This window comes from Amphiura filiformis, chromosome 7, assembly GCF_039555335.1.
Source record: "Amphiura filiformis chromosome 7, Afil_fr2py, whole genome shotgun sequence".
NCBI classification, from domain to species: Eukaryota; Metazoa; Echinodermata; class Ophiuroidea; order Amphilepidida; family Amphiuridae; genus Amphiura; species Amphiura filiformis.
In genome coordinates, this window is record NC_092634.1 from 392,241 (window position 1) to 415,792 (window position 23,552).

The window sequence follows — 23,552 nt, forward strand, 5'->3', positions numbered from 1 at the left end:
CTGCTTAAGGTTCAAAGAAGAAATGTATGCGATCTGTAAATATTTTGTTTTGTTGTTTGCATGAAAAATGGAAGACATTGCCAACCACAAAAGGGAAATAACGGGAATGATGAGACGTGCTCCATCATAGATAAAAATCAACTGGTTCTGCAAAACTATTCCAGACGTACTCCTCGGTGCTGACTTCAAAATGGCATGGGGTTATATTCCAAAGATATTCTGCAGTATTATATTTCTTTACAACATCAGTTTTCTTGTGATCAAAGTATCAGGTAAGTTGAAACATCGAAAATTACCTATCTGTATTTGAAATCAGGATATGACTTGATATGTATGATGTTAAAAACATCTCACGTCAGCAGTTCAAGTTAAAAACAAGAAATTCTAACGGACGCGTGACTTCAAATGTCAATATTTTGTTACTGCCTCTCTCCCAAATAATTATATCTTCCTTTTGCCCCGTCCTTTTGAACCCAGAGGATGATTTAAGCACTTCCCACCACGCCACTGTGTTGACTTGCGGTTAGCACAGCTGTGTGAGTGAACATGACACGCACATTGCATTGACGGGCATGGTTAATTTTGAATTTGGACTGATATATTTACAATAAAAACCCATTCACAATGCTAGTCGATTTCACATTTTATGTTACCTACAGAAGGTGTGAAGTATTCTTCATGCATACATCACTTTAGATATGAAATCGACCAAGTAATAATGACACACGCACAATTCTTAAACAACATCTTTTGCACAGAATTCAATGGGATTTGAAAAGTAAAGTGGCAGTTGAAACTCTGGTGAAAACACGTTTGCAGTGCATGATGGAGCTTCCTTAAATCATCCTCTGTTTTGAACCTAACCACAACAGTACTATCATCAATCTGAATCCGTATCTAAAACTAATCCTATCCCGAACATTTACCCAAACAATGGTATCATGGGTGGATGTCGAATTCAGTGTCCTTGAGATGAACGACGCCATTTTCAAACCCTAAATCTGCATTATATTTGTGTTTGTTTGTTTGTGTGTTTGTTTGAAGCTGTCGATGAAGTAAAAATATCCAACGAGCTATTGAATGAGGAATACACGGACAACCAGGAAGTTTTAGTTGTTCAATCATACAATCATACCTTTGTGTGTTTGGCAACAAATACTGGTACTATGGTGTCTATGAAGTGGGAATTACATGATGGAAATGCCGGCAGATTTATTGATCACGATAATGGATTTCCTCATACGTTACCAAATTCTGGCGACTCGGATTTGACTGATACTTTGGGACAGGTAATCAAGCATAGGTTTATTTGATTGTTCCCTAATAGAGCATCACTAGAGACTTTGCTGTGCCATTGGATGTGATGCTTATAAATATATACTATGGGTACTTAGGTACTCATCCATATGGCAGTTTCCGTGGAATTTGAAAGTTTTACGTTGGCCTATAACAAAATAAATACATAACTTTGCTATTAAAGACATGGAACCTATTTGCTGATATAGGGATATCTTTGTAGCGTGAATTAGTACCATTATTTAGGGACATTCCCAAGATTGTATTTTAAACTTGTAAAAAAGTGGTCCCTCGAAACTTGTTTGTTAAACCCACCTCCATAAAGTACTTGTGATGTTATACAGGGTGCATATGCTTCACGAAACTGCATGTGTTTGCAACTTTTTTATACCTGTAGGTAACGATTGCTCCTATTTTTGATATGCCTAAACATAATCTTCGGTGCAGAGTTGAAGATAATATCAACATAGACCGCCATATAATTCTGAATGTCCAAGGTAAGATAATACTGTTGCATTCCATTTTATCTTAAGCAATAATTATTTGTCATATCTGGGGGAGGGTTAAACTCATTTAACCATATTCTGACTATTGAAGGTAGAGAAAGATGCACCCATCGCGTGCTAGAACATAAACATATCAAAAAAGTAACTAACCCCCCTTAACTAATCACCATTATTTAAAAACGGGTGATTGTATTACAAATCTGTAAAATGCGTTGGAAGCAGAATTTATTCCTGCACATTTTCACACTTCATTTGCAGCAATTAACTAAATATTGACGTCACATCGTACATTTAAATCGATGTAACCCAAGATTTGAAAGTTGCAGTAAATTGTATTGATTTTGTATTTTAGTGTAATGGAAGGAAATCTGTGCAATGATATCTGAGTGTTTGTAAAAATTTGTATGTAAGTGTACCTATCAAATCTGGATTTCATTACATTAAATTGACCGGTGTTTTATTGTTTTCTGGGCTATCGTATCAAATGAGGTGTCAAAATGCGCAGAAATTAATTCTACTTCCAACGCATTTTACAGATCTGCAAAACAATAGCCCCCTTTTTGAATAATGACCATTATTTAAGGGGGTCAGTTACTTTTTTTGAGATGCTTATTAAAAATTGACATATAGACTATAATAGCATGCAAAAGTGGATAGACCCAAGAAAATTCCTAGAATATCCACAAATGCCGAGACTCGAACCTGGAACCTATGATTTTAATCTGAAGTACCAAGCAACATGAGCAATATTGTTATTTATACGTATATAATTTATATTTGACTCATGCAATTGGAATAAGAATGAGGTGTAATTCACATAATTATTGTTAAAGCCATATTATAACATTTGCTGAGGAAGACGCCCTCACTGAATTTTTAAAATTCCTTTTTTTACACTATTAAATTGTACTTTATTAAACCAATATACCCTGCAAAAATCAAGACTCTAGGTGCTGTAGTTTTGTCAAAATCCGAGATTTTGAATAAAACGCCGGAACGCGCTTTATTATTACGATGGATTAGTCGAATGCATACACGATGTTCATAACACACAGTACGTACACGGCGTGCGGGACGGTGATATACACAACACAGGGTCGTACCACAACATGACCGAAGGAGTGGTACGTATTGGCGACATGTGCGCTGGTAGTAAATTCCAATTTTCTTTACTTTGCCGTAGTTGTTCGGCTCAAAAATAAAAGGGGATATATCTGACAGTAAAAGCTAACAGTTTATGGCAAAGAAAAGCTAATCTATTTTGTTTGAAAATGTTATAATATGGCTTTAATTCAAGAACGGAGCGGTCAATGCGTCGAGACTCAAAAGGTATGTGATAGATGCTATATTCCTCAGCAACATTAAACTTCCCCAAAGTGAACGTTTCCATCGTCGAATTGTTAACATGGGTGATGATTTGTATTTCCTTTAGTCCCACCATCTAACTCAAGTATCAAGCTGTATGACGTAAACGAACCAGAGGGATACGCACCCGGTGAAATAATCCGAGTTACACAAGGTGAAAGCCATTCATTGAACTGCGTAATACAAGCTACAAAACCAGAATGCCAAGTTACCAGGACAACACTTGCTGACAATGATCGAGCCACAAATGCTCCAAATTCAGATGACATGAGACTATTTGATACAACATCTATATCTACCTTTGTTCCCGTACGTGAATATCATAGGGAGATGATCGAATGCAGTGCAGTAATAAATGTACCGGGTATAGGGAGTATTCCATCACCACCAGCTTCAATAGAAGTTCAGCTTGAAGTACAGGGTGAGTATTAAACGCACAATGGGCACAATTGGGTAGCTTTCGTCTACTACTTATTTTTCACGATGTATGTTGCTAAACTTCGTGAGGCCTACCACCCCGTCAAAAGCTTATGAACTGTAAACAAACTGCGCGCGCACTGGCTGCCATATTTGGATTGCGCGCTACCATATTTGCACAGACTGTGATACGCACTTTTGTTATTGGTCGTCTTGTTTTAGCCTGATTGATTTTTGGAAAGGGAAGATGTAAAAATCATCTATTTTTATCAACTTTTGAGCAAAATTTGGTGTTATTTAGTAAGGTGAAGAGATTTAAATGACTGTTATGGATGAGGTTAATAACTTTGCATCGGTAATATGTCGGGCATTGTGAAAAATCTAAACATTTTACTTTAGACCTCGGAATATCCCTCGGGTCCAAAGCGCAGTGTTTAGATATTTCACAATACCCTCAAAACAACTGATGCGCAGTCATTAACCTCTAAACAGATAATAATAATAATAATAATAATAATAATAATAATAATAATAATAATAATAATAATAATAATAATAATAATAATAATAATCAAATGCGGCAAAAGTAGTCTGCTCAAAATCCATGCTCGTCAAAGATCACCTATACTTTGTTAGTTGTTTTTTGTTACTTTGAACTTTCAGGTCCACCAGACAAACCTGTCATAACTGGACCAACAGACATCATAGAAAATGAAGAGAGTCAATTAGAATGTCAGGCAAATGGCGCTTATCCTACAGGTGAGATGATACTTGATATTCCCTTGTCAAAAGTACATGGACTTTGTCTGTAACTCTATTATATTTTGAAGCCTTCTGATCTGGGTCCCCCAATGGTGTGAATGCGTTTCTAAAACTATACAATGTACAATGGTATACAGGGTGTCCCAGAAAAAATTACCGGGCGAATGAATTTGGACGTAAGTCGAGAAATAGACATAAGAATCCAAAAATCTAAACATCAGCGTGTAGTCCGTCTAATTCTGCATCTTATACGCTAATTTTACTGGAATCGGTTGACTGATCGCGAAGAAATGAGTGATTACATAACGCATGCATCAATTCACTTCATTCCAAGTTTGAAAGAAAGATCATTCAACACAATGCGCACTAGTGGTTAACTGTCAATGGGCTTCATATTTTGTTCTGTGAAATCCTTTTCGTTCTTTTTAAACATCCTGTTTCTTGCAAAACACTTAATTAAGTTTTGTTCAATTATTTGAAAACCTGCACGATATTGAAAATGACATCTTGCATGTAAGATGATGCTCGGTACTTGTCAATATATTTTTTCGTTAATGATGATATTAATGTTGCATAAAGAATAATTATTGCATAAAGAATTCCAGCTGGCTTAAAACAATTATCACACACATTAATGTTTTTGGAATATTTCCAAAAAATTGTAATGCAAAGATTAAATCTTTTAAAACGTCAACATTAATGATGCATGGTATCAAAAATCACACGTAAAGCTGTAATCACTTGATCATTGTCATTCGTGGCTCAAATGTTCTTTGGATAGTTAAAATATAACATATTTACACAACATAAAGAATTAAAGTTGGAAAGCATCCTATTGCAGAAATTAAAGTTTTCTCGGACAAATTGTAATTCATCTTCAGTGAAAGCATGAATGACACAACACCCGTCGGATTATAAAATAGATAATGTGGACTAAATTTAATGAGCTACACAGACTTGAGGAAGCGGTGAGCGAGTGTGAAAAAAGCGCCTGTGATCAAACTTGGAATGAAATGCATTGACGCACGCTTTATGTAAACGTTCATTTCTTCGCAACCAGTCAACCGAATCAAATATCATTTTCGTATGTGATGCACAACAAAATAGGCTATGCGCTACATTTTCAATTTTTTGATTCTGATGTCTATTTCTCGACTTACGTTCAATTTAATTCGCTCGGTAATTTTTTCTGGGACACCCTGTATAAGTATTGCCACTACTTTTCCTGGGAAAGCAACATGTTGTTACCATGGCGCTCCATACTTAAATAATTTCTCAGACAACAATTTTATTTTCACATGTGGTGTTACAAATAGTGGCTAGCCCTACTATAATATGGCCTTTGTTTAGCAGTTGTCACTGGATTTAGCAGTTCGCTTGATATAAGGCGTTTTTTGTGGCGGGGGGGGGGGTTGCCACGGTCAAAATCCTCTATGATAGGCTAGTAGTGGCTGGCTTTAAGCTCAGCAAATGTAAATAATAATGTTGACTGTATATTTTGCCACACTAATGTGGTAGATTCGCATTTTGCTTAAGTCACTCTTCCGGTGTATTGTGGTTGATACCAACGTTTGCATTCAATAAATACAGTGTGTAACAAACCAAAGCATCATTTTCCGCAAACTGCAATTTGTCACTTGTAACAAACGTCGGTTTATGGGTCTTACCAGATATAAATGTTCGTAAACAAATAACATAGACATGTACTGGACGCATGACATTTCCCATGTTAGTTGGTGTACCGTATGCCACGTTTACCTTTCAACAGGGATATAAAATGGTTCCTAACACACACCATATTAAAGTAATGATAAATGGAAATGCATTTTCTAAATGCCATTAAGGAGGGAAATATGCGAGATTTGGCATACGTGTGACTTAATTTCCAAGAACAATAATTAATTTTAGTTGAAGTTTAATTTTTATCAACATCCTATTTATTCGTGAATACTGGCTCATTTGAAAATAAAGTTGAACATTTCATTCAACATTACCGTACCGTTACCGTAGAGCATTAGTGTGTACAAATAATTATTCTGGAGACAAAGTCAGTCATGACAATCATTGGCGGCGGGGGATGATGATTGGATCTCTTAACGCTACTCATCCTATGAGTTCGTGACCATTTAAAGTGATATTTTTCCTCATCTATAAGGTACCTTGCATTGGTTTCTAAACAATATTGAAATCACGGATTCATCTTTACAAACTGATACGATGAATTCCAATGGCAGATACAATATGATGAGTACTCTTACCTATACCATGATAAGGGAACAGAATCAACAACAAATACGATGTGAAGCACAACATGAAACACTGACGTCTCCTCTCTTATCCAGTGACGTATCCATTAATGTCAAATGTAAGTTGTGACTCGATTTAATTGAGCTAACTTGAAATTCACCTGCTAACCGCTAACTGCCTAACTCGGGGAGCTTATCCTGGCTGGCTGCGATGGTTTATTGCGGAATGCATAGGGGTGCGCTTCAGAACTGTAAGTCCGTCATTGCTATTAGGTGTCATTGATGTAATTATAATAATCGCAACAATTAATCAAGACCCCTATATGTGCATTTCAATTATTGCACTTCATTCGAAAATGTATGGCATTTGAAGTTTAAAATGCGACGTTCAAGCTGCAATACAACTGCAATGGGCGAGATTTAGATTTTTTATGTCAATTATATTTTGGTCTTTACTTTTATCATAAACATTGACCTGTATTCTGCAATGAAGCATTTGACAGTACCAGAACAAGCAATACACATACTTGCGTTATAAACTAAATGTCATTAATTGTTGCCATTTTCGCAGTTTGTCCAATAGAAGTAACCCTTTCTGACTGTCCCACCTTCGTGGTAGTAGATGGCATGAAGACAATCAAGTTATCCTGCAGATCATCATCGAGTAATCCACATAGTACCATTACATGGTAAGAGAACTACATTTTTACTAACAAAATAAAAAGTGAAGGTTAACATTGACCCACCCCTAAACCTCAATGGCAGATATGGGTTCCAACACATTGTTAAACATACTATTTATTGCTTACATGCCTGTACGCAGAATTCATTTGTTTGTTTGATTGTTTGTTGTGGACGCAAAACATCCAAAAGGTACAAAGTGCGTTTGCCCAGAGTTAGTGTAGACAGTGGACCTAAACCCTTGAAAATTGCCCTTTTTTCTGGGTCATCATATTGGGGGGCACCGACCATGATTGGGGATCAGGTCTGATTGGGGGCACAAGCCGTTTTTCAGCAATTTCTCTAAAAAAATTAAAATTTCAGATCGATGGGGAGGCCTTATGACGCTACGCCACTGGTACCCCCTGCGTACAGGCCTGCTGACTGAAAACTTAGAGTAAGAGAAGAACTCTGCCACTGCATCGATACGAGCAGCCCGAAGGTGACCATCGATTTAGTTATTTCTGAAACGTCTAATATACCATCCAGGATAACGACCAGATCTGCAGTCGAGTCACTAAAATCGAGTCTAGTTGAGTCATCTTGAGCTCCAGACTCGCCTTGAGTCGAGTCTTTAGTATAAATGTGGGGTATGAAAAGCAAGGTCAAATGGTCGAGTCACAAGACTTACCGTCGTGCCCGAGTTATCGAATCTCTAGTTGAGTCGAGTCATTTGAGACTCGAGTCCTAAATATCGAGTCCGAGTCATTTGGGATTTGGGACTAGAGTCGAGTCACGAGTCCTAAAATGTCGAGTCAAGTCCGAGTCTAGTCAAGCCATTGAACCTCTGCAGTCAATTTATTAACTCTTAATTGCTTATTTCCAGGTACCTTAATGACGACATACAAGAATCAGGACATTCCCCTAAATATGCATCCTCGGACTACTATGGGGCAACTACCAAACTGGATTTCACATCACGGCCGTTGACAGCAGATGATGTGGGGATGGAGATTAAATGTTGTGCCGATATTGCAACAGAAGACGTCTGCCAAACACAAATATGTAGTGAAGTGTGTAATCCTGATATTTACTGTAAGTATATTAGTTAAAGAAGTATTTTGTGATCCTAGCATCCTCTATTTATAGTCTATTTATGTAATTTTTCATTAGATATCCACGAAAAAAACCTATTCCCAAAATTTCAGTTGATTCCGATTTTGCGTTCTCGAGTTATGCATGATTATGTGTATTACACTGCTCCATAGACAATTTTACGATATCTTTGCTAAACGAATTAATCAGCAAGAAATATTTTGTACATAAACATTATGTAGCCAGAGGTTTCCAGTGATATAAAAATCTCAACGTTTTTTGAGAAAAGTGGGGGGATGAGGCTGTGGATCACGAAATGCCCTTTTAATTAATAATACTTTGCATTCAAAACTTTAGATTTTTATTTTTACACTTTGCGTCTTGACGTATAATCAACCAAATCGAGTTTATTGTCCTTGTTCATATATATTTTAGTTAGCCCTGTATTTGAAGATATCACGGTTCCACAGGAGACCAAAACAGAAGGAGACGAAGTCACTCTTTCATGTGTAGTTAAGGCCATGCCGCAACCAGACAGCTTTGTACAATGGGTGCGAGATGGGAACACCATTGGTGGTGTCTTTGACAACGAAGCAGGCAGACTGCTTCTCCATATAGCGAGTGTCACCAAGGAGGATGCAGGGTTGTATAAGTGTGTGGCTGATAATGGTTTTGGAAGCGACAGTACAGAAGAACTACCTTTAAATGTTCTGTGTAAGTCAATAAATGCCAATATTTCAAACTGTGCGATATCCACACTTTCTGGAAACTAAGCAATGCTCTAAGCATGTTTTAAACAAATTACTATTGAGTTGGGTAAAGTAAATGATCAATATGCCTTTTGTTTGAAGCAAATTGGACGGATGGTTTTCATATTATAATATGAATTGATATTTTCCTTGTATCTCATTGTTATTTTCAATAATTAATATACACTAAGCCAAAAAAGAAACTAAAATTACACACAGGATTGCCTCAATATACCATAACTTATTTTTGACAGATAAGCCGGTATTGATTCAACGGAATCTAATGGGCATGGTCGTCTTGAAAAGGGGTAGTCGTGTTTCGCTGAATGTCACCATTCAGTCCAATCCCCAGGCAGTAATAACTTGGTCATCCCCATCAGGATCGGTTCCTGCCCATGGTAATGATGCATACGAATTGGACAGTACTGCCAAACAAGATGACATTAGAGGAGCAGTGGTTGATAGTAGCTTAGTTATCAAGACTTCATCATCCACAACTGATGTTGGGAAGTTTGTTTGCACAGCTACGAACAGCAAAGGGACTTTAGATATATCTTTTGATATTGATGTAGCAGGTTTGTGTTACGCGTTTTGTTTTACTTTATTTCTTCTTTTGCCTGTGTTACTCAATCAGGGATGTTTTAAGGTATCCTCTGTTCTGTTCTTCCATGAGGCTTGTTGGGCGCATTCCTTTTAATCTTGAAGGTCAATTTATACTCCATCGCTGAGCGACGAGCGATTGGTTTCTAGCCAATGAGGTAGCGCAATGTTTGTTTCAATTTTTATCAATTTAGCTTTAATCAATCAAAAGGAGTGTTTCACAATCATTTATCAACTGAAGTTAAAGACACCCCATTTCCGATTGAATATTCAGTCATAAAGATTGATTTTCATTGTTTTTCAATCTATTGCCGAATACAGTTAGGGATACATTCTTTTCAATCGAAAAAAGATTGAAAACATTCACATAAAAAAAATCTCATTACAACCATATATATACAACGTATACATGTCATTTGGCAGTACATTTGGAGTAGCACTTGATTGGACGGGGAAATCAGTTTAAAAAGAGAAAAGACCATTCAAAAATCCATTTAAATGTAGTTTATCATAAATAGTAAAACAATGTGATACAAACGTATATAGGCTATACATTATGAATGAATCTGAGTTTGTTGCACATCCCTGTTGTAATCTATTTCTTCAGCAATACCATCTGCTCCAAGTTCTCTGAAGCTCGTCTCCTCAACCAGTGACTCCCTGACGTTAGAATGGATGTCCGATGACCAGGATGATGACCAATGGTTTTGGGTAACTTGTGGAGATATAGATGCAAAGAAACATACTGGACAAAATATGGCATATACCGCCACTGGGCTGGAATCTAACACGCCGTATTCATGTGAAGTTTATGGGCAGAATGACGCTGGTGTGGGACCTAGTGGAACTGTTAAGGGCATAACAAATCGTGAGTTCACAATGTTTACTATCACGGTATTGTTATTATTTTTTATTGTTTAGAAAGCAAAATATCTGTCTGAACAAATAATTAGAGAAATGAAATTCACAATTATATCGCCCAAACTAAATGAGAATAATTATCGGTTTTCGAATGCCATACTTTGTATAATCGGTATTGGCTTTATTTTTATAATTCGTCAGTTTTAAACAGTCACCAAACTTCTGGCATGTAAATTCAATCGGACGGTTAATTTAGCATTCAAGTTAGTTCAATCAGTATATGGCGTTAGAATCTGGTGTGTGACAGTGTGAGTTCGAGCAGTGTTATAATATATAATCATGGCTGCGATGGTTGTAATATAGGCTGATTAGAGTTCTGCGCCTGAATTGAGCTGCATCCCGGAATTGGGCCACAGGGGTCACCGAATTGCTGTTAAGTGGCTGGTAGGTTTATACCAATGCAGATCATACTATAAATGTCTGATTTTTTAAACGATGTATTTGTTTTGTTTGTTTCAGCGTCACCTCCGGATGCACTCGGTAAGTATTTGACATTAAGACAAATGAGAATCACAACATTTTACATTTATTATTGGTCCATAAGTTGTTTATTCTATTGCCATTACGGAATGCCTGTTAATGTGATGGTATAAAACCCTTTCTGTCAACAGGAATTGAGGTAAAACATGATCTAATGACAAATGAAGTTTCCATATTGGGAGTACCGAACGCTGGATCCAACTTATGCGTACAACTCGAGATTACCGTTGACATTGATGAACAAGATTGGAATAAGACCGGTCCTTGTCATGTAAATGACACAGTCCAAAGTATAGATACGGACAGCAATGTGAGGGCCAGAGTATGTTCGACAATGCCTCCAAGAAAATGTAGCATACCATATGCTGCAGTGCAAGGTTCGTTATGTATTATGCTTGCCTGGACGCAATATATTTTCCGCAGTTAACATTTGAATAGGAGAAACTTAATGATATATAACAAGTTTCTTAAGCCCTAACCATAACACTTACCTAGCCCTAACCAATAATAAGGGGGTTGTGCGGGACACTACGTATACAGTTGCTGAAACGGGATCCCTATTCAAATGTTAACTACGAAATTATATTTGGTTACCGGGACTGTGGTCTCTAATGCACTCTAATGCACTCCCCCTTCGGGACTCGTGTATTGGACGCATCAACATCATTGTATTATTTTGTCTAATTTCTCTCCCAACAAGTAATACGCGTTCATTAACCTATAAGTGTGCAATATTTGTTTGTCTTTTAACATGGCTTAAGTGACTAACCATGATAAAATCATTGACATGCACATGTATTTAATTAAACAGCAGAATGTGAAATTATTTTTTTATCTTTTAATCTGTTTTAAGTGGAAAAAGAAATTCATAATTCCTGCACCATGATAAAACAGTAAAAACAGTAAACAAATTGAATATATGAATACAAAAGCCACCTATGTCCATACTTTGGCCAAATTGAGTTAAGCATGGGAAATTGTTGCTATACATAGGCCTGTCATATGCATGAAAGAACAACTCAAATTCATTCTCTGTGTCTATTGGGCATGTGAAAAATAGCATGTATGAAAGAATCACCCAAATATGTGATGCGATGAAGCTAAATCAGTCGGAACTCAAAAATATTGATTCTGAGATATAGCCGAACAAAGGAAATATTTACTTTTGTTTCCTGTTGTTTTGGAAACTCTTTAATTGCTAATATCTTTGGAACTGGTTGTTCAATTTCAATAGGACTTTCTGCAAAATGCAGCATTGTAAATGCCTTTTACTCTCCTATAAGAAACTAAAAAAATAATATCTCCGAGTTCCGACTGATTTTGCTTGATCGCATCACATATAATCATGGTAACTGCAGCTAACGCATATTATATCTATAATTTATAAAGAAATTGTGGATATTCTTATTGTCTTATATTTTTATCATTATCTGTTCTTTTCAGGAAACATATAATATGCCACGGTAAGTAACGTATGTGAGAAACTAAACATTTACAAATTAACAGACACTATTGCCTTTTTCTTAATGTTATGTACGTGATTTTAGAATTTAAAGTATTTTACTATACTTTTGCATGCGCTACAATGTTCCAGTTCTTATTATTGAGATTTCACAAACATAACGTTCTATATTTATATTCTCATTCGCCATTATACAGGCACAACTCCGCCTACACCACCACCGAAACGGATCAGACAATCAAACACTAATGACGACAATGATACCGGAAGAATCATAGGTAGTTCTCTTTCAGATCAAATACCACCAAATACCCAATTTACTGGGTTTTGTGTTTATTTGCACTTTGGGTTGGTAATCTGGTCTTTTTTGTTATTAATCATATTAAATTTCCTCTTGTAGTGAGCAATCGTTTCCCCATTGTGGTTATATGTTCTTGTGCAGGAAGTCCCATTACCTACTTGCGTAATATTTGTTTGTGTGTATTTTTTTGTACCTCGACTGCTCACATTAGACCCAGTTTTAACCACCGTTTATCAGGATGAGTTGGTAGCCTAATGGATAGCGCGTCTGGAGATCGGAAAGTCGTGGATTCGAATTCCATGCCAGCACATTCAATTGCTTTTTTCAAGTTGGGATGTGTGCCGGTCGGCATTTGGGTTTATTTGTTGTCTTGTTTAATTGTAATACTTTGGGTTGGTAAACTCTTCTTTCCTTCATTATATCCAGTTTCCTCTTGTAGCGAGCAATCGTTCCACATTGTGTTTATATGTTCTTGTGCATGATGCGTAACCGGCTATTACCTACTTTACTTATTTTTCACTGGCAATGTTATCCAATTTTTAGCAGTCCCACACTGAAGGACCCCCATTTTCTTGGAGCCCACCCTGAATGACCCCTTTTTCTCGAAAAAAAATCCTGCAACGATATACCCCAGTGTCGTACTCCGGTAGGCACAGGTACGTCACTCCCACATTCGATTGCTCCCTTCCCCACCCGGGCACTCATGCAGATGCTACGGAGCAATTTTGAATAGTGGTCACCACGCCTCGCCTCGCCTCACCAACTAGTATATAAATCTTACCACGAATCCTAATCCTAACCCTTAACCTAACCTTAACCTAGACCGCGGAATTAAAAGCTCTAGCCTTAATCACAAACTTGTTATAATGCTTAAGGGTAGACGAGGTATTGTAGGTCGAAGCAGCAAACAAATTTTCACTATCTAAATCAAGATATTACACTAATATACAGATTTTGGATTAATAAATACCAGAAATATGAAGAAAAAGATGAATAAGTTGGAAAAGAAACGAAAATCTATGTTAAAAGAGTTGGAAATATATGTACAGGTTGAGGGTGCTATTTACATATATTTGAAATTGAATTTAGCGAAATTAAAGTTATTCCTAACATTTCATTGTTTCGTTGCTATTTGTTACTCCTTTTCTGATGTTTTAATGCGATCATACCAGTGTATAGCCCCTGTAAAGATGAAAACATGATTTAAGATAAATAGCGCCATCAGTGTTCGCCTTCTCTTTAAAATGACGTAGTTTTAAACGCTATCAAACCACCGTGTCATGATAAAAATCGTATACATGGTAAATAGATTGAAACAAAGATATGAAGTTGATCAGTAAATATTTCGGTAGCTACTACGTACAAGTTTTTATTTGCCGGATTCTGTTCCGTGATACATTTGAATTTATTTCTGCTGTACCGTAAAAAATCGATAGTTAGCGGAATATGTACTTACTATCGAGCGGTTTTAAAACATGAAGAGCCCCATCCACAAAAGTGTAAAGGGTTTTGAGCAAATCATCGATACACATAGTTGTATACGAACAAGTAATCCTGAAAAATCTGCGTCTTAATCCCATTAGCTCAGTTGGTAAAGCGCCGGACTTTGGTACAATTTCATGTTTTCAAAACCGATCGATAGTAAGCACATATGCTAACTATCGAGTTTTTACGGTATTCCAGGTGATAGACGAAGCAACACGACTTCGCCAGTGGTCTCTTACGTTAATCCTGCCATTGATGATGAAGAGAGTTATATTGAACCTATGGAAGTTACAAACTCATGTAAGTTGTATAGGTCATGTAAATTGGAACTAAAATACAGTCATAAATTCATTCAACAGTCCTTCTTATTGTCTGATAAAATACAGATCAGACTCGAGGATAAGCCAATAATTTTGCCCAGATTAATAAATCTCTTTAATATAATGCGCCAAAAAGTATCCTTACACTTGGAAAAAATTCTAATTTTAAAACTAATTTTAACCTAATTATGCACATTATGACACCTTATTGAATCCAATGTGACCTCAAGAAGTAAAGTTACAAGCATTTGATTGGACGAATGTCCAGTTTCAAAAGTGACAAATTGGTCTATACAAGGCGAAAAGATTCCAACAAGCACATCAAAGAGACAACAAAGTGTTTGTTTCATTTTGTTTTCTCTGTACTTGTAACGACTTTTATTTTATTTTTCAGTTCTTTTGATTCAGTTTTCTTTTGTTCCTTTTGTTTTGATCCATCATATCATGTGTAGCCACCGTTATTGTCCATAACAGCTGTGCATCGTCGTTACATGCTGCCGATTAGACGTATAGGCCAGTTTGTCACTTTTAATAAATGGGGTGTCATAATGTGCAGGATAAGATTTAAAGATCATAAAATTAGGATTTTTCCCCAAGTGTAAGGATACTTCTTTGGCGCAGTATAGTACGACAAGTCAATCAGATTGCCAAGATTTTATACCTACTAGCTGTGTAATATAACACAGCTCAAGAGCCAAACAGATTGCCAAGCTTTTTATAGTTGTTTAGGAATTCACATTTAAAAGAAACTTGTTTTTCGTTTTTATAATTCACCAGCTTCTGCTCTCAATCTAATCCGCTTCTCAAAAGACGGATATGTATTACCTAATTACACACACACCGACAGGGTTGCTGCTGATGCTGTTGTGTATGATAATACTCGCAACGTAACGGCAGGTATGTTAATGCAGAACACACACCACTCACACACCCCCTTCCTATACTAGGCTACTAGCACACACACCCACTTAATCATGACATATATAATTAGATACAAAAACGAGAGAAATTTGAACAAACGAACTTACTGGTAGGTTACTGTTTTCATGTTTATAAAACAATTGGTAGCTCTTTTACATCTGTGTCAAATAAGACTGTTAAGGGTAGACGAGGTATTGTTGGTCGAAGCAACCTAAAAATCGATTTTCATTATCTAGATCAATATATTATTGAAAATTAGCACCTTGATGTTTTGCAAAAGTTCTTTCTACAAATCGTATACTTTGCAAACTTGCTTAATTTATTGTTGTTAATGAATTATGTACGTTTTACAAAAGTGTTGTTGTTTCAGCCCTCTCTACAACGTAACTCAAGAACCACAGCACCTATAAAAGTATATTTGTGATATTTTAATTCTTCCACACGCTCGCTATGAATTGAGCAATGCAGTTTTTGCCAAAGCTCACTACCATTCGTAAGATGCTGTGAACTACCAAATCACAACAGTTTAAAATAATTAATAACCTTAAGGTGTACTACACCCCTTGATAAATTTGTGATATTTTTGCATTTTTCTCAAAAAATAATAAAACACTGGTAACAAAAGTTATAGGCCAAGGAATCCAGTTACTACACTGGAATTTCAGTGACTCAAGACAAGCGGTACGTTATTTATGATAAGTAAAGAGGTACCGCTAGAATGTACCTCATTTCTTAACATATATAATGAACCACTTGTCTTAATTGTGGGATAGGCTTTCACTTGTCTTGAATCACTGAAATTTCAGTGATGTAATTGGATACCTTGCCCCTATAATATACATAACCTTTGTTACCAGTGCGTAGTTATCATTTTGAGAAGTATGCAAAATTAGTCACAAAATGTATCAGGGGGTGTAGTACCACCTTAAGCACCGTATCCAATCAGCCCTGATATTCTGTATAGAAGCCGGCTATGCATATACAGGGTGTCCCAGAAAAAATTACCGGGCAAATGAATTTGAACGCAAGTCGAAAAATAGACATCAGAATCCAAAAATCTAAACATCAGCGTGTAGCCAATCTTATTCTGCATCTTATACGCCAATTTGACTGGAATCGGTTGACTGATCGCGTAGAAATGAGCGATTACATAACGCATGTATCAATTCACTTCATTCCAAGTTTGAAAGAAAGATCATTCAACACAATGCGTGCGCACTAGTGGTTAAACTATCAATGGGCTTCATATTTTGTTCTATGAAATCCTTTTCGTTCTTTTTAAACAACCTGTTTCTTGCAAAACATTTAATTAGGTTTTGTTCAAATTTGAAAACCTGTACGGTTATGAAAATGAAAGCTTGCATGTAAGATGATGCTCAGTATTTGTAAATATCTTTTTTCGTTTATGTTGATAAAAATGTTGCTTAAAGAATTACTACATAAAGAATTCCAGCTGGCTTAAAAATTTCTCACACACATTAATGTTTTCGGAATATTTCAAAGGAATTGTAATGCAAAGTTTAAATCTTTTAAAACTTTAACATTAATGTTGCGTGGTATCAAAATCACACGTAAAGCTGTTAGCACTTGATCATTGTCAGTTTTGGCTCAAATGTTCTTTGTAAAGTATATTTGCACAACCTGCAGAATTAAAGTTGGAGAGCTTCCAATTGCAGAAATCACAGTTTTCTCGGACAAACTGTTATTCATCTTCAGTGAATGACATAACACCGAGGGGTTTTAATAGATAATGTGGACTAAATTTCATAAGATACACAAACTTTAGGAAGTGGTGAGCGAGTATAAAAATAGCGCCTGTTTATCAAACTTGGAATGAACTGCATTGACGCACGCTTTATGCAATCGTTCATTTCTTCGGAACCAGTCAACCGAATCAAATAAAATTTTCGTATGTGATGTACAACAAAATAGGCTATCCGCTACATTTTAAATTTTTTGATTCCGATGTCTATTTCTCGACTTACGTTCAATTTTATTCACTCGGTAATTTTTTCTGGGACACCCTGTACATGTGAATGGGAGTGCGTTGTAATATGGACCCTGACATAAAAGTTTTTGTTTTATTTCTCTTTGATACTTGTTGTTTACATTACATTCATATACATTATTTTCAGATGAATTATGGAATATTTATTTTTAAACAGATTTTATGAATAGATGAAAAAACACGTAAAATCTGTGATATGTTTCCTCATTTTTGCAGGAGCTGTTAGCCGACCACCAAAGACAACACCACGCATTTATGACGAGGTTGCACCTGATCCTGAAGTACAAAGTATGTACTTAATTCCCCTTGAACGATAGTTTAATGGATTACTCTATGTTTTTGTCTTTGCATATATATACTACGCCAATAAAGTATCCTTACACTTGGAAAAATAATCACAATTTCCAAACTGAACAATATTGGGGTAAATTAGTTTTTTTAATAGACGCCCTATCTAATCTTGCACATTATGACACCACATTGAATCCAATGTGACTTCAAGAAGCAAAGTTACAAGCACTTGATTGGACGAAGGTCCAGTTTTAAAAGTGACAAACTGGCCTATTCAAAACTCCACAGACTAGACATCTGGTTTGAGAATGGTGAATGGCTAATTTATGCGTTTGGCTTTAATTAAGAACAAAAGGACCAAAAGAAAACTGAAACAAAAGAACTGACAAATCAAATGAAAGTTATGAAAAGTACAGAGAAGCAAAAACTGAAATAAAAACTGCTTTAAATAACACTTCATTGAAGAAACTGTGTGTTGTCTCTTTGTTTCGCTTGTTGGAATCTTAGTGCGCCTTGTATAGGCCAGTTTGTCACTTTTGAAACTGTACCTTCGTCTATTCAATTGCTTGTAACTTTACTTTTTGAGGTCACATTGGATTCAATGTGGTGTCATAATGTGCAGGATGAGAAAAAAACCAAATTTACCCCAATATTGTTCCATTTTGAAATTATGATTATTTTTCCAAGTGTAAGGATATTTTATTGGCGCAATATAATATATTTTAGAAAAAATAGAAAGTTGCTAAAAAGGTAACAAAAGGTACTAAAGCTAGATTTTTCTTTTACACACTTTAAAAAATCCAATCAAAAATGAAACCCACACAAACAATACAATACAAAACAACCTCTTATTAACTCTAATGCACGGTGTCCAGATACTTTTGGGGATTAGTGTACAAAAACATTATGATAGTGTAGCAATGAACATTCAAATAAAAGTATAGTGTACTGAGGCTAGTAGATCAACGTCTAGGTGTTGTGCCTGTGCGTAGCGCACTATAAATCAATGCGCGTTATGCAATGCGCTTTAAAAGGTACAATTGTGTAATATGGGAAGTTGCAGATGAATGGTAAAAGAAGCCTCTTTAAAAAAGCACTTATGGGCCATGGGGGCTTAGTACTTTGCTATGGAATTGGAACGATCCATTTCGTCATAGTATGAGAATTATTTCCAGCAACAACACAGCCCAGCCACGATGACATCATTCATGCTCGCTTGAGCACCTTATTGTTTTTAATGAAACCAAATAAAAACAGTAGTAAAAACAACAACAACAACAACAACAACAACAACAAAAATATTAATTTACATCTTGTTTTATTCTAGATGATCATGATCAAAGAGAGGCGACCACTTCTATGTCATCCGCTCCAGGTACACAGATATGATATTTTGATTGGAATTGAAGTCAATATGGTTTTGTACAATTATGTTACTGGCTCCATGAACTTTTCGGCAAAAAGGTGGCAAAATTCCATGCAACCATACTATCAACACAATATGCTAGCATGATACCTAGAAATAATAACTTTGGGAGCTATAAAGCTATCAGGAAGAATTGATGAAAACTTTAAGAGGCATGTAACGTAATGCAAATTACAACTTGGTGACAATCTGTGGTTCTTGCATTTTGTGTGCGCATGGCTTCTTATCTGTGTTCCACAACGTTTTGTATAAAACTATGCCTATTATAAGACCCAGAATATTGTCATATTTTGCAAGATGAATTTCCAAAAGGTAAGTTCTTATTTGTCACTACTGAGCAAGTTATGATCAGCAGATTTTTTATTCTCATCCCCATCATCTTCATCACCACTACCAACCACACTATCACCCATTTCCACCACTATACAATTTTTCACCCTGATGTGGCTGCGACATCATTGCACATTTCGTCGGGTACAGATGATTACCAACCACACCATCCATCCATCGCCATCACAACAGCTACTTAGTTAGTTAGTTTTGTTTCCTTTTATGTAGATGTTATCCCAAATATACCTTCAAAAGCTGCGTTGAAACCTTAGCGTATACTGCTGCTAAACCACCCATTTACCAACGAAGGCCAACCCTATCGTTCCATGAATCATAACTTCGACCCCCATCCCACACCATCACCACCACCACTACCAACAACAACATAACCCATCTCCATCACAACTAATGGCTTCTTACCAATTATTGTTATATTTGCTTCCTTTTATACAGATGTTATTCCAAACGCACCTTCCAAAATTGCGTTGAAGCCTCCGCCCAAACGTACTGCCGGTAAGGCAGCGACGGCCAAACCTGTCGTTCCAGTCAAGCCTGCACAGTCAAGATTGAGTTCCACTCTGACACCCGTCCGTCCAGCTCCGACACTGCCACCTGGTATGAATCAAGGTACTCCATTTAAAGGTATAACATCAACAACAACAACATAGCACATAGTTGATTTGATGATGGATTTATTATTGCGTTTGTATTTTAATAAATGAATTCTGTGATCAAAACGGTTTCTATTCCTATTTTCCCCCTTTCGCAGTAAAATACTTTAAGTCGTACTTAACATCAAGAATTTTATCACATCAAGACCAGTCAAAACTTACGTTTCTGGACGTTTCATCAACCATCGATTAACTTCATCAGCAGTGTTGCTGTTTTGAAGTGCTATGTGATATTGATCCAGCAAGCCTCAGGGTATTAGCAGCATCATTCCCTGTGTCAAAACAACAACACTGCAGATGAAGCCAACCGATGATTAATGAAATGTACAGAAATGTAAGTTTTGGCTGATCTTGATGTGTTGAAATTATTGACGTTATAGATAAACTACAAACCTGATGACTTTATTGAAAGGCAGTAGTCCAATCTGACTCTCGATATATAATTTTTGAGAAAAAATCCAAAGAGATTGAAGAAACATTTTGTTTTGAGTAGCAATTGGTATATTCATTTGTTTGCTCGCTGTGTTTTCATTCAATGAAGCAAGACCTGCTATGGGCATTTATTTACAAGCCAAAATATCACAGAAACATAAATAATTAGGCGATGCGCAAGGGTGACACTGGCAACTGTGTCAATCAACCTCCCCGATGTCAAATCGATCGATCATTGCGTTTAGTTGCTACAATGGAGTTGACAAAATTATTGCAATTTCAGTAAAAATATGCATATAAACTTATGTTATAATTTAAAGCATCAGAAGTCAGATTCTATCTCCCTACCAAGTTTGAAGTTCATCGGCTGTTGGTTGTTCCGTTGAGCCGATAGCGGATAATCTCGCTCGAGCTCGACAATCATTAATTAAATGCCCAACCATCCACCTCCGCCATATGTAGCAGAATCCATACATTTATTTATTCTGTATCTAACCATGCCATTCACAACAGTGGATTTTATTATTGGTCATCATAAAGATTGGGAATTAAATGTTAATGATATTGTTCTCTTTCTTTATAGGAAAACCAATGGCACAGTTGCCGCAACAATCACACGAACATGGTGAAGAAACAATACAATCCAAATTAGCCAAAGCGTTGGAGAAGCGTAATAGACTTGATCAGGAGTAGTTAAAGTTCTTAACTATATTTTCAACTTCATAGTTCCAGATGCCAGCCATGTTTCGCACCAACAACATTACATGTATGTACTTCCTGCTAAGCAGAGGAATTGGTATACATGGTATCTTATATTGAATCCAACATATCTCATCTTAGTTTTCGTGGATTTTTACACGGTAACTTGGCGTACTCTTCTACGCATTACACGTCTTACCGAAGCAAATTTGTCTAGAGTGTTTACGCGACAGGAATCGTAGATGATCATTTCTTTGGTAGCTCCAACACAATGGAATTCTCTAACATTCAGCATCGTGTGTTCTTGTTAATTGCATCAAGGGCTCGGTCACCCACCTTTGCACAGTTTTTTTCGCGATATTATACAAATTTTAAAAAAGACAAATAACTTTTAGGTCTTTAAAGTTAGATTAGGTTATAAATCTTTGCAACTGGACTTACTGTTTTTGTTGACTACAGTTTTACGTCATATCTCTGACCCTTCATCAGGCCTCGTGATGTGAATTGGCTCTATTGACCTGTGACGTCACGGTAGTAGGTGTGACGTCACCTGTAGTCAACAAAAACAGTAAGTCCAGTTGCAAAGATTTATAACCTAATCTAACTTTATTCAACTACCTGGATGATTGAGAATATTCATAGATATTTTAGGTATATCTTCAGTACGAAATTTTTATATGATGGATGAAGTTTAGGTACATATCATTAGATTTGCTGAAGATGGGCAATTTTGGTGACATTTTTTTTCACAGTATGCTATTGTAACTACTAAACCATTAAATGAAGAGCTTGTTAGTTAAGTCCACAACCACATGTTTCTCATTTACTTGGGTGATACAGTTTGACATTAGCAACAATGCGTTGTACCATCAACAAGCCATTATTTACCACAACAATGCTGCTTAACAATATGCAGACTATTGTTCTCATTTGGGAACCAAGGGCTTCACTCTGTATTGTTACTGCGCATCCACCCACTGTGTGCTATGTGGTGCAGTGCGTCTAACTGAAATACAAAACCTATAGCATCACAACCCATTGCAATATCGCACAGGGAAATCAGAAAAATGTGTTTGTGGACTTAACATGGTTAGGAACCAAGCTCTTCAAATATTGTTTATTTTTATGATTTAAATTATTAGACAATAGTATGGTTATTCCATTAAAACAATCACTTTAAGTATAACTTGTTAGTATTTTTGCAATGTTTACCCAAAATTTGGAGTCCCCGTGACAAATGATTCCCGAAAATTGGCCACCTACGGTCAAATTCAAGGTTCTGACATTCATAAAATTTGATTGGAAGATGGTAGAAGAATGATTTTGCCCTTATTTTGTTTACAATTTAATAAGCTAAATGCTGGTATTAACTAACCTTTTCATCATTTTTAGGTAATCAACTAAAATGTGCCCCCTACCCTTAATATGTGGAGGCGTGTAAACATTATTGGTATTTGAAAAAAACTCAAAAACCTTTGAGAAAAAATACAAACTTGTTGTGCCCAAAATAGTTGCTTATAACAAGTATATCTTCAATTTTGCCTGCATGGTACTGGTAAACACATCGTATGATGTGTTTATGGAAAATCGACTTTCTTGTTACACAGCCGTGCCGTGACGTTAGTCACGGCTGTGTCTTTTTTCTTACAGGTTCTTTCTTTCTTTCTTCTTTCTTCTTCTTTCTTCTGTCAACCATTACATTTGCTCTAGCACTCACATGCTTACATCGATTTTGACCTAACTTCGTCACAATGATCATTGACCTAGCCCCTACATGTCACGTGAAACTCGTGGGGTCAAAGGTCATGCTGGGGTCACAGGGGTCAAAAACGTGATTTCAACTGAAAATGCACCTTCTCCTACAAATTACGTAGGACAGTGACGCAACTTGCACACATGCATTGTAATTACCCAGTGTCTATAAGGTGTACACATATTTGGGGTCAAAGGTCATTAAGGGGTCACTTCCGGCATAAAACGGAATACCTTCAATTTTTTTTATCAGCTCAGGAAAACATAGGACAGTAACGGTATGTTCACATTTGAATTGCAGTTACCCAATGTACATGTGGTATTTTTTATTTGGGGTCAAAAGGTCATTAAGGGGTC

General features: G+C 36.4%; 1 protein-coding gene across 1 annotated transcript; it reads left to right on the plus strand.

The window, feature by feature from the left end:
• On the plus strand, positions 1 to 22,627 carry LOC140156533 (uncharacterized). Its single transcript, XM_072179474.1, has 21 exons — positions 1 to 272; positions 1,045 to 1,289; positions 1,694 to 1,793; positions 3,235 to 3,588; positions 4,221 to 4,343; positions 6,502 to 6,711; positions 7,164 to 7,281; positions 8,139 to 8,347; positions 8,783 to 9,061; positions 9,351 to 9,671; positions 10,304 to 10,564; positions 11,077 to 11,097; positions 11,229 to 11,469; positions 12,541 to 12,560; positions 12,757 to 12,837; positions 14,544 to 14,645; positions 15,443 to 15,562; positions 17,811 to 17,882; positions 19,213 to 19,260; positions 20,095 to 20,283; positions 21,328 to 22,627. The coding sequence occupies exons 1-21, from the start codon at positions 191 to 193 to the stop codon at positions 21,435 to 21,437; spliced, it is 3,306 nt and encodes a 1,101-aa protein (XP_072035575.1). The 5' UTR covers positions 1 to 190; the 3' UTR covers positions 21,438 to 22,627.
• The last annotated feature ends 925 nt before the right edge of the window (positions 22,628 to 23,552 follow it).

What these genes read in the sequence shown, in the direction of transcription:
- LOC140156533 (XM_072179474.1), top strand. Translation starts at nt 191, where the DNA reads ATGGCATGGGGTTATATTCCAAAGATATTCTGCAGTATTATATTTCTT. An exon ending in CGTATCCATTAATGTCAAAT is followed by an intron (nt 6,712 to 7,163) that starts GTAAGTTGTGAC and finishes CCATTTTCGCAG; the next exon opens with TTTGTCCAATAGAAGTAACC. An exon ending in TGATACCGGAAGAATCATAG is followed by an intron (nt 12,838 to 14,543) that starts GTAGTTCTCTTT and finishes ACGGTATTCCAG; the next exon opens with GTGATAGACGAAGCAACACG.